Genomic DNA, 13,112 nt, shown 5'->3' with positions numbered 1-13,112 from the left:
AAACGAAAATGTATGTTTTTAATTAAATTCTCGTGTTATTGAATATAACAGTAAAACATTAAGAGTAAGCGTTTAATAATAAAAAAAGTAGATGAACATTCTAAAAATAAAATTATTAGAATTCTAATAAGCAAGTCTATTAGAAAAACGGAATAGTGGGCTGTTTTAATTTGTAACAGACGGAATTCATTACAACGGAACTCAGACGATTGGAAGCTTGTATTAAGACCCGAGGCGTAAGATTAATGTATGTAGAAAGTTAGAAAAGATATCGCTAATGTTATAATTTGAACATTAATTTGTTTCTTCATAAAAACAGTCCACTTCCTGCTGGATGAGCGGGTCGAGGTATTTGGTGTAAATAAATAGCATGCTAAATCTGTATTACAAATATTTTCTCATCCCAATTTCCCAATTACAATGTTATGTTCTAAGGAAAACGGATGTTGTGTAAAATTACTAACATGTTATTATCTCCCGATGACACAACGGTTTCTACATCCCTGTTTGTAAATTGAACTCAATAATTTTACTAAGGAATGAGGACGTTAATGGTTCTTAAGTCAAACTAACATTTGTAAGATTTATTATGTATACAATTTTCCTCGTACAAATTTGAACAAATATATATATATATATAAAACAGATTATAAAAAGGTTATATTGTATTAAATTAATGTTCTACAGACTAAGTGAATCCTCGTCCGAAATAGGCTTGAAGCTACAGACCTCGTACTGATTTCCGGTCATCCCTGCCAATCGTGACCTCTAAAGCCTTACAATTTATTAGACTCGAAAATATTAGCTACAAATAGCACTACAGTAGTTTTACCTTACACAGACAAGTTACTTCAAACAACATTCATGAAATACAATTAATACTGACGATATTAATATCAAGAACATCAAAATATTTTAAAGCTGAGATTAAAAATTAATTTCAAATTTTTTTCTGTCAAAACAAAACAGGAATTTACGATTCTTAATTTGATATTGAGTGAACTTTCACCGTCACGAAAATATATACGCAGATGCTATTGATGAAATCTTAAAGGAGATACGACCTAGAATTTATATTAATGGATTGTTGTCTGGAATATGACTGAACATCGACTTTATTATTGTTTGCATCGTAATACAACCGCTTACGTGTTTCCCTTCTGATTTATACTGAATTTTAAAGAAAAAAATTATAATAATTGTTAAGAAAACACAGGAAACGTGTAAAGTTACTGCAGTAAAAGCAATCCGATGTATGGACTAATTCAAAATGAGTTCATGTATTAACGAAATGAACAGAATTAAGAACGTCTTTCTAAATTATGCAAAAATGAGATTAATTTATATTCAACAAAATTAAACGAGAATTTTCTTAAGCCTATAGAGTCCAAAAATCCATTAATAGTTTAAATTGTCAATCGCAATTTATGAAAAGACATATTAGCAACATATAAAACATAATATTATAATTTTCTTTCCGAATGACATTTCCGTGAAATATATCAGTCGTTGAAAACTTAAATCCTAACCGGTTAATTTTTTCCAACGACTTATTATACTTTTATTATAAACTACAGTCATTTAGAGAAGCAACTGTCAACGGAGAGACAGAGGTTCGTATGCTATTCTAGAAAAAAAAAAAAGATTTATGTATTTACTAATAACATGACACAATTAAACATTTTTAAATTAACAAATATTCTAGAATAACACGATTTTAGAAGTAATTTAAGAAGAATTTAATAAATAAACCCGATCACCGATATTTATGAAATTGTTTCGTACAAAGCGCTGCTTTAAGTTCTGTATCGTTTAATAGAGAGTACAGAAATTGTTTGATTGCATCAATTAATTTAAACAAAAACAAAGATGACGCTCACTTTCTATATACGAAGATCCATTAAAGGGAAAGTGATATATTAAGACGGACCTTTGTTCTGAGCTTTTGTTTCTATCAATCAGCATCACACCGGAGTTCATTGACACGATACGTGCGGAAGATGCTGGGAATCCAAATATTAATCTCATCATTTATACCGATTTGTTTTCATGAGATGATTTTCGATACGAACTGACTGTTATCATTAGAGCTGTTACCTTTATGTTGCGCCTATGTTGATGAAAATGATTTATATTTTTAAAATTTTACCTTAAATTTTTTTTTAAATTTGTTTAATCTTAAATTGATTTAAGAAACGTAGGTTATGGGTCTTTCAAATGGGTCGTGTCGAAAAAAACTCTGAAATTCCTTGGGGCACTATATTAGAAAAAGTTTCCGTCCACTTAGACTAAACTTTAGTCTTACTTGAATGACACGTATAAACTAGAAACGATTTGTTAGAGTCAAATTTAAAAGTGTGTCGTAAAAGTTTGCATAATTTTTTAGTGTCAGAACGCCCATTAGCGATCACTTTACAAAAACATCAATTAAATTATACCTGTATGTATTATTATGTATAAATAAGTATTACATGACGGTATATTTATCACGAATAAAAATTATATCCAATAGTTTATAAATCATGATTAACCTAATGAAAAGTTGGTTAAAAATATATAAATCTTATTGCGTAAGAAGTGGCTAATGTGAAATGTGATTATTTGGAACCCATAAAGAATGTTTCGACACCAAACAGTATTACAAATAACTAAATAAGTAAATAAATAAATAGTGTCTTTTCTTAATCAAGTCAACAATAAAACCGATTTTACATCTCAGTCGTAGTATTAGAAGAGACTTTTAAATTTATCATCAACAAACCTTTACTTTAAAACATTTTTAAATAGTAAAATCAAAAGTAGTAATATTTTATATAAAACAATTCAAGAAAAATATAACAGCATATGTTAAATTTATAAATAAAACAGGAATATTTGATCGTAATATATATAAAACAATTTTATTTTCTTGCAATAATATAAGTGATAATAAATTATCATAAACACGTTCTGAGAAAAGCTAATTTTAATGTTTGTTGTGCTGTCGCCTCGGAACACTTTGGAGGAAATTGTTGTGTACACGGATTAAATTATTGCAAGTCGTAAATTTAATTCAAGTCCCTGGTTTGTTATTTACGATAACATTTTAACATTCTTCCATAGAATGCGAGGTGGTGTAGAATGCAGTGCGTTGTATATTTTTTGATTATGTAGAAACGCTTACAAAACAGACATGTGCCCATCACAGAACAGCCGACCATTTGTATTCAATTTCATTGATGTATTGCGATAACCATCGTCGTCTAGACATCTTTGACCCTATAAGTCTAGTCGAATCATGGCATCAATATTTATAAATTTATTGTGTGCGGCGTCATCGATGACGAGGAAGAATTTTATTTCACAGTGTTCCTTGATAAGGCCGCTTCCTTATATGGAACTTATTCTCAGATATAGATGAAAAACGTGCTCTATGGGGTATAAAGAAGATATATAGACAAGAAAAAAACAACTAGCTTAATACAGTTCACACATATCCATATAATATATAGCTACGGCTCGCCTAGATTTATTTAACTGCTGTTAGTAAATAAAGGTTTTATTGTGGAACGTATGGCCCCGTAATGTGATATATTCGTTAGATATAACCTTCAAAAGAACTTTAATCCAGGAAATTTTTAATATATATTATAACTAAGCGTGCCACAGAAACGTAGGTTTGAGGTTATTGCATTTAAGCCGTTCTAAAAAGTAACACGTCTTCAAACACAGCTGGGTGACATTATTAGGTAAGTTCGTAGAAATAGACGCGAGCCAAAATAAAGAAGACAATAGCTTTATTTTTGGAAGCCATTCATCTCGGACGGATTCAACAAAATAACTAGAGTGTATAAAATAAAACATATCTTTGTAAAGTCACATTTTTACTAAGCACCCTTCGTACTATAAATATCCACGAGGAAGCGTAGTGGCGTAACTAATAATGAAATATTGTGTGCTGATATCGCAACACGCCCTACTCCCATATTAATTTCAAGATGTAAACTACTTGCTTTACAAAGTGTAGTGCCGACTTTATAATTTGCCGTTTGTTTCGTAACCGAAGTATGATGAACAGTCGCTATCTTTACTAGACCACGCCGTATGTGTGGTCGAAGCTACAAATAGTTTTCAAACAAACACGACAATTTACATACAGACAAACAGATGTTTAACATTATAGAGGTACAAATAAAAATGGAAACTTTTTGTTCTTGTCAAAACCAGTTTTCTATGAATATATATATCAATTATTAAACCTTCATCTCGTAAAAAAAATTTGATCGCAACGAAACTTCCAAATAAAAAGATCGTAGAACCTCTTTGATGTTACATTAAATGTAAATCTTTGTCAGGTAAACCCGAGAGATAATCATTTCATCATTTGATTGAAAGAAAGGGTAAATCCAATAAAAACGACTAAACACGTTCGTTAATTACACTAAGCGACCCCGAAGCCTGTTTAAGTTGTCGTCATTTTATAGATGACCTTTTAGTAAACAAATTCATCAAATAGGTCAGCCGAAGTAATAAAGGGATCGATGGAAAAGTTCGAGGTTTCCTGTGTTAAAATAGATCCTTCAGGCTACGCAAATTTAACATTTTATCATGTTTTAATGAGGTTCCAGATACGATAACAGTTATATGAATATGATTAGATCTGTTTTCTTTTTCAACGTTTTTTTTTTTTTTTTGAAATCCGTCTAGTAGTTTTTACGTGAAAGAATAACAAAATATCTATATATAATATTAAAACTTTGTTTATACTGAAAGGATTTCACGGGAAAGATTGATCGAAGTGAAACCAATTCCCACTATAATTGTATTAAACACGCGTCGTCTGAAATTACTTTGATGTGACGTCAGACGGCCACCCTCACGTGCAACCCTCGTGATTCGTCTCAGTGACGCAGGGAACTCAAAATGTTATTTACTTTACATTTCCTTACATGTTGTATCCCCCAACGTATATGGTTAAAGAAAATAAAATATTGTAACCTACTCAAATATATTACTAAGAAAAACAACTCAATTGAACAGCGTATCTATTTCGTATGTCTAAATATAAAAATTAATTCTCGGATATTTTGCTTAAAAAAAAAACTGAAATTAGATAAATGAAACAGAAAATCTCTGTAACATTATTTTGTAACAGACCATGTGGGTCAACATCTGACGTAAAATGATGTCGAGAGAAGAATTAAAGAAGCGAGCTAATGAATATCGGTGAAGTGGCGTGGAATGTGCTCCAGTTGGGGTTCGATGATCGGGAGACGAGTTCTGGAGATAGCATTGCCAAGACTGACACACTTAGTGTTACACAGAACGTAGTTGACATGTTGTGATCAGTGAGACAGTGAAATGTTAGAAAAATGTGTTACTGTAACGTATATTGATTACGGATATTTCGCAACATGGCCGCAGACCTTAAAAACTTTTTATAGGCCAATAGTTTAAGTCCTACTTAATGAGTACAATCGTAACACTCTTGTTTATTGTTACATTTCAATTCTATTAATAGTTCAGACTTGAAAAAAATTGTTTTAATGGAAATTAAATGAAGAATAATGTGTGCGTGTTACACTTGCGTCGTTTTTAAAATTTTACCTTTTAATTATTTTTTTTGTAATTTGCTTCAATTTTACTAATTATTATAACGGAAACTTTTTTTTTATGAACCATATAGTGTGAGAAATCATCGCATTAACAATTTTGGACAGGATATTATTTTAATAATCTCCGGTAAGACAACTCACGCAACGTATAAGTTTATTTGGGGCGAGTTTCTGACGATCCTCATAATCGTCCAGTCTCGTACCGATGGGGATTAAATGATCGGAATACGGTATTTAGGATAAAACGAGATTATATAAGCACGTGCCAGATCTATTTTGACATGCGGATAATGTACTAGAAATTTTATAACACAATAACAAAACAACATAATATGTTAAGATTTAAACGTTATACTTAAATAAGACTGTGTAGTACTAAGAATAGAATTAGGAATTTTAATTTTAAAACAAATAACTAAAACATCGACGTCGTAGCGACACAGTCCTTGGAACTCTTTAGAAAAGGGTCGGTCTAACATTGACCCAGTTTCAAATCTATATCCCATTCAATCTACTTAGACGCATCCCAAAACAAACGGGCTCACTCAGTGGTTAAACAATGTCCAAGGTCGGGAGATGAAAGCTTTCTAAGTAACGACAAATCGACAAATACGTTTATCTTTCGAACGGATCTTCCTTTCACATTAATGAATTATATTAAATTAATTGTCATTCCATTGTCATTTATTCCATTTTATTTTGAAAGAAATTTCTATACTGCGTGCAGTGTTACTGAATCATGATGACATCCATATAAATATTATAATGCATCGGTTTTAAATTCTCATCACGTACATTCATTGCAAACTTGTATGGTCAATTTCCGAGAGCCGGCCGGTGGTTTCGGCTAGATGAGGTGGATATTAAAAATGTTTTACGCCGCGTCCTTCCCATATATGGTAGACATTCACCGCACACGTCGTCCGACGACTCAAAAAGCATAGCGCCCTTAAATTAAGACGCCGTCAACGAAATACGCTGGCGACGAACATCGGAGGAAGTGATTATTGTTTATTCTTATAATTGTGGCAGGAAACGTTGACTTACTGCGACAAGTTAAGCCGTAGCCACTTGCGGTCAAAGAAAATGAAGCAATTTATCAAGGGGCAAATAATTAAGTGACTCCAGTTATAAGCAATTTACGTCAGGATGGACCGGTCCGCTCGGATCCTCAATCAAAAGCCTCGTTGCAACTTTTTCAAGTTACATTTTAGACCAGATGCAGGTGCTCTGATATTAATTTTTTTCCTAAAGCCAATTTAGAAGTTCATCAGCTTTCTCATTTATTTTTTTTAATCTTTTAAGAATATTTACTTTTCAAATAAAATCAGCAGACATCTGTCGCTTAACATTGAAATTTGAGATTATATTGAGGTTTTTAGTAGAGACAAATATATTAATGATGCTTATTTGAATATTCGTTGAGATAACCAGACTTATGACAACACCCAATACGTTATTCTGTATGTAATGACATTACCAAGTAAGGTCGACCTGCCTACTCTAGTAAATTTATAAATCTTTCACGTGGGTTATATCGACAACCGTACATTGAAGGATTCAAAGAGGTAACAAATAGTTTTTGGACCTAAGTAAAACTGTTTAATGGTTTATAAATAGACTTAAAATAAAGGACTAACCTCGACTACAAGAACTACGTAAGGTCTGAACGAATGTTCAAGGTGAAACCGCTCCAACCCACATCATTACACGGATACCCATCTTCACTCACCTTGTCTGGAGAGGTGGGTTGGTTTTGTATAAATTTCAATGTTATAATAATTTCTATTATTTGGCTTCACCAAAAAGATAAAACAAATGTATCACTTTAAATTCAGTGTACAGTAGACTGCGGGTCACGTTTTGTGAGAGGCTCATTAGTCATCTCTCTTCTGTGACATGACGAGAGAATATCATGCAAATTGCGTAATGTGAGATATAATTTTTAAATTGCTACTATTAAGTTTCTACTGCAGACATACAATTAAAGTTAGGTTTATTTATTTTGCTGAAATATTAAAAAATAATGTATTACTTCTATTATATTGTTAAATATTATAAGATAATTTTAAATACATATGATAGACCCACTATATGTATATGTATGTACTTAGAGATCTAATCATGTAGATCCCTAGAACCGACCGTGGCGTGTATTACAGGCTATTAGCCACAAGTTCACGCCAGATTACTCTCTTGCACACGTACTTGAGCACAATATCTATAAGGCAAACCTATGTAATCGGTGAGAGGAATATTTTGGAGATTTTAAAATGCACGGAGTTAACAGATATACAGCATTATTTATGATTTTCAACTAAAATATCGTCAAGCCATCAATAGAGGAGAATAAAACATATGAAGGTTATATCAAAAAATGTTTGAATGGACGCCAAATTAGGGTAATAAATAAGAAAATAAATACCGATAGCAATTTTCATATATTATAATCGACGTTGCCTGCGGCTATGAATGGGAAATGTATGGCGTATTTGTCCTTGGCGAGGTCTGATGCCACATAACTTATTTGAGACGCTTTCTACGGTATTAAGGTTGGTGAGTTTATAACGTCTTAGGGCAAATGCAGACGGTGAAATGGGAATAAGAAAGTAAGGATTTTTTTTGCATTTGTCTCCTTTTTTTCATAATACATATTTATATTAGATAAATAACGTCCAAGGATGCTAGGACTGATATAGATTTCTTATAACCATACACTCAAAACGACAGACGGATGTGGTGTACGTAACGAACACGGTCTAATAACTTCCACGTAGTTAATTTTAATTTCAGTCAAGGCAAAGCTGAATATAAAGATCTCAGACAGATAACAAAAGAACATTTCAAAGATATTTTCACTCGCAGGCTATTTCACGGTCACGAGAGAAATTCTGATGACGCCAGATTAAAATCTCATTGCATTAGGGTTCCGTAGGCACGCGTGCTAGAACCTTAATGATACATCCAAATATTAATTCACCTTCGCTTTATTACGATATCTTATAAATAGTAATGGCACGCTTGAAGTAACAAGGCAACGTGTAGGCGTCTGATTTTAATTTTACATTAGACAACACATTAAATACTATAACTTCATAATTTTATTACATTAAAAATATTTTCCACTGAATGAAAATACAAGATAAAACCTCATAAAGATTACATCACGCGGTACATCTGAACCGGGTCACGAATGAGATTCCATTCTTGTGCGCGAACAATGCATAATCCTGAATAAAAGCAAATGTTTTATAACCGTTCGCATTAAATCAAACGTGCAGTATTTAGATGTTACAGTTTCAGGGCGAAAGGAAATTGTGCCGACACTAAATCATATGCACGATAAACTTTTACTTGGACACCTGTTAAGCAACAGCGTTTATATTGACTGCATATAAAATTCAACCTTGGGTAGATTTGTATTATTTATAATTTTTATAACTCAACAAACAAACGGAAAGGTATGTTTAATAAATATTGACATAATTATTATGTATTTGGTATAACGACTCCATTGAGGACTTATGAATTTGTCGATTTATCACCGGTTCAACGAATGTTTTCGTCGGACCCTATTTAATCTATATAAGTATACGATTTGAAGTATTCCCAGCGTGTCAGGAGTCAATTGCTGTAAAACATTCTTATACAGCGGGCAAACTGTTAAATTGTACTTCATGTTATCTCTACACTAATAAACGTCTATAAACGCTGGCTTTCAGTTCTCAGAACACCTAAATCTACCCGCGGAATGTCTTCCGTGAAAGTGAATTTTATATTGATTGAAAATGAACCCTGCCATAGTAATAATAAGGTGCCTCGCATTAAATGGGTTGTATAGAAACATTAAAACTATGTTCATTTATTGCGATGAGAAATATGTAGGTTGTATTAATGAAATGGCAAATGGTCTTCACAGAAAATTAAGTTTATTGCGAGCCTTTGATCCGACGAGTTATAACATTACATAACTTATAAGGGATTTGTTATATTATTTAAGTGTGATGTTCAAATCGGTAGGAGCGATGTAAGCTCTCACTGCGGGTAATATTTAATTCATGTCGTCTGCAGGTCCGTGAAATATTAATCTACTTTCATGATCCATTCTTCTAATAAACCTTGAACCGCCCATGTCATGTATGTGGCTACATTTTTATGATGTGCCATGCAAGGTGATGGCAGTGACATTGACGCACCGTTTCAATTACGTAACATAAAAACAATCCAAAGACAATAGTATGTGATGGAACTAACACTGGATCTAAGTACTATAATTCTCATATAAAGTATATATAAGTGTATATAAGTAATACGATTATAAACTTAAATGAAACTAATATTTTTACATCTCGTCAGCCCGTGATCACGGTTGTTGAAAAGTAACCGAAACGTCGGGATTATGTAGTTTTTTAAAATAATAAAAATCCGCGTAGTTTATCCGAAAAATATTAGTTTCATTCGAATGAATAAAACTCGCGAAAATCTTAGATCTCTTTACGATTATAAGCTGTTCAAATAAAGCGTCAAATCCGCATTTCTTAACATATTTTTGTTTCAATTACGCGACGGTTAAACTGAAAAACAGTAAAAATTCAGGAGCTGTTCGTGTCGAGCGTCACAGCTTAATGTCAGACGATTTATTAAAGAGACCTGTTTTAACACAAACAAACAAAGAAACAAATCCTGATTTAATGCAACAATCAAATGTGATTCGGATTTAAAAAAAAGCTGTACAGAAATTTAATATCGTCGAATTTACGCTGTACTCACTGTACGCTAAGGTTGTACGAATAGGCGACTTCTTTTAAGCATACCAAAATTGCCAAAATTGTATTTTGTGATAATATCATTAGTATTTTAATAATCCGTTAACAATACATTATGGTTTTAAGTGGACGTGAGGGTGGATTGTCCGTTATTGAGCAGCCCTAGAGCCGCCAGGTGTAGTAGTGAAGGTGACAGACTTCGTTACGAGCACGTTTTTTGGATTAATTAATAAGGAATATATTTTCTCCTTGAATTTATTCCGTTGTGTGGAGTTAACGAGGACGGTCAGCCATGTGTGGTGCTATACATGTGAATTATTGAATGTCGTTTTGTTAATTTTATTAACCATATGGTCTCCTTCGTTATTAAATTAATGGGACGTCCAGAGACATGTGTTATATAAGGAGAAAATATATTCCGAGTAATAGTTGTATTTTATATTCCGGTACAAGTGTTTCTCAAAACCATAGCGGGAAAGGTATTAACGAATTAATACAATTAATTTGTCTTCAATGTTTCTGCTTTGACTAAGCGTATTTTACTTGATGTTGATTTTTCAAATGGTTTGTCGAAGTAATTATAATAAAATGATTATTTTTTTTTTTATTAAGAAATCGTTAAAAACGGAACCTTTTTTTTTCGTTATTATTAAAATAAGCTGTAATATAAAACAACAAGAGAGTTTGCTATTTTGATTTGACCCTGGTTTTAATTAAAAGAATATTCTAGTTATATAATATAATACACCCTAGTTTTTATTAATATTAATATTATATGTGCTGTTTTTGATTATAAAAAATATTGCATGTGTACATATCTTTAAAGTTAAAGTTACACATTGCACAATATATGCACAAAAGAATAAGTATTTTTTTTGTACTAGACATAAATATATGAGAATTCAGGCAAAAAAAAATCATCTTTCGCAAATTACTAAGTAAAGATAAGAGTATAAATATTTATAATACAGATTATTATATTATAATAAGTCTAGACTAACCTGTGTGGGGTGATGTCTGTAAAGATACAGCTTGGTGCCTTGCAGCATCGCCCAGACTTGCTTCCACGAGCGATCGCTGGCTCGCTAAACACAAACACACATACATATAATGTGACATGTTTACATAATACAATAAGTTGGCTGGCTAGATGGAAATAATTTTTTGGAAATATGCATTAAAATCAAGGATAGATTCAGTTTATTATCCTATATGTTGGATAAGATGAATATAAAGAAGTGGTTTTCTAAAAATGTACCTCCACTTTTCGGAAGACAAGAGAAAATTACTGACTAGTGATAATTCCTAACGAATTACTAATATAATACTCGTGTTGTAGGCGTTTCATTGTATATAATATTCGTGTACTCTTCATATATTACCTTTCCATTGCTGACCACCATCTTTATCTGAACGTTCCCTTGTACGTCAGCTTCCACGTCCTCGGAGTTCTCTGTGCTCTCTTGGGACTTCTTCTCCGGACTGTTCGTAAATATCACATTGTATCAATAGGAAATTGTAATATCCAACTTATATTACTCGTCGAAAAGTCATTAATAAGGAAGAAATTTTACTACATTTTAAATCTAGATGTATTTTAAGATAATTTATATAGAAATTGGCATCTTAATGTGACCTTAGAAAAAGGGACCTGCAAAAACTAGACATGTATTAAAGCAGAAGGTATTATTGAAAGGGATTTTATTATTTTTATTTATTTCTCTGTTGTAGTTTGAAACTGTTATATTGTATACTATCCCTAATACTTGTATATAAATACAATTGTATAGTTTAAATTTAGGCGACACGTCTAACATTCATGCTTACAAACAACACTACTGCAATACACAAATTACATGCACATAAAATAATAAGAACCTTTAACTGACATGCCAATAAAAACAACAATAAAATAAACGAATTGATAAATGTATTTTCAACATAAAAATGTTCTGTTTGTACATCAGACGGTGTCTCTGTTATTGTAGTGAACTACAAAACGAAGCGTTGTTCGCCGGTTCCATTACACACATTTTAATACAAGGCTATGTACATTTTCGTTCGCGACAGCGCCATCTATGACTGTAACCACACAAGCGACTCGAATTGAACTAAGACAATTAGCGCCATCTATTATCACTGTAACCACACTAAGCTTGCATCGCCCATGCGACGTACCGCGTTGGAATCGACGCTTGAGGGTCGAATATCCGTAGCAACGGCGTTATGTCCTCTGTGAATCGTGGTGGCCGCCATTTGCGGTAAGCACTGCGTTTTATTTTAAAACACAGATACAAAGGAGTGAATGATAAACGATAATATAAAACACGCATGTTCGGTTAACACCACTATATGTCTATCTACAACAAACAATGTGGTATAGACGAACACAGAACGGGGTGCTGTACTTCTACTACGAACAAATAAATGTTAAGGAAATCAATTGTACTGAATGTTAACTACGACTTGGGTACTACTGGATACTTCTGTGCTAGGGAAACAATTACATCTGCTATTAATTTATAACGTGAGCTATGGAAGACATTTCATGTAATTTAACTACAGGTGCTTCATAGCAGATATAAATGATGATATAATAATCTAGTCGCCAATAAATACCTCCTGAGAGCGTTTTGTTCAGCCTCTGGTTCCACATCGCTGTCCAAGTGTAGTCTGTCTCCCCACGTTGCTTTAAGGTAGGAGACCCTTCTCATAGCACGTTCTTCTTCTGATAACGAAAACATAAATACTA

At 32.5% G+C, this 13,112-nt stretch overlaps 1 protein-coding gene across 15 annotated transcripts in view; it reads right to left on the bottom strand.

Annotated features, from left to right (window-relative positions):
- The window catches only part of LOC116767309 (rho GTPase-activating protein 23), a 174,129-nt gene that overhangs the window by 27,256 nt on the left and 133,761 nt on the right, over positions 1–13,112 (bottom strand). For 14 of the 15 annotated variants that reach the window (XM_061527511.1, XM_061527504.1, XM_032657566.2 and 11 more), the window contains 4 exons: positions 12,980–13,088; positions 12,539–12,628; positions 11,743–11,842; positions 11,362–11,445 (listed from right to left, as the gene is read on the bottom strand). In XM_061527511.1, the coding sequence (XP_061383495.1) occupies positions 11,362–11,445; positions 11,743–11,842; positions 12,539–12,628; positions 12,980–13,088 (383 nt within the window). The remainder of the gene's footprint in view (positions 1–11,361; positions 11,446–11,742; positions 11,843–12,538; positions 12,629–12,979; positions 13,089–13,112) is intronic. The other variant, XM_061527513.1, reaches the window with a different exon arrangement.

Source organism: Danaus plexippus (assembly GCF_018135715.1).
Source record: "Danaus plexippus chromosome 9 unlocalized genomic scaffold, MEX_DaPlex mxdp_26, whole genome shotgun sequence".
NCBI lineage: Eukaryota > Metazoa > Arthropoda > Insecta > Lepidoptera > Nymphalidae > Danaus > Danaus plexippus.
Note: the sequence above shows the minus strand (reverse complement) of the source record. Positions and strands in the feature narration are given on the sequence as shown.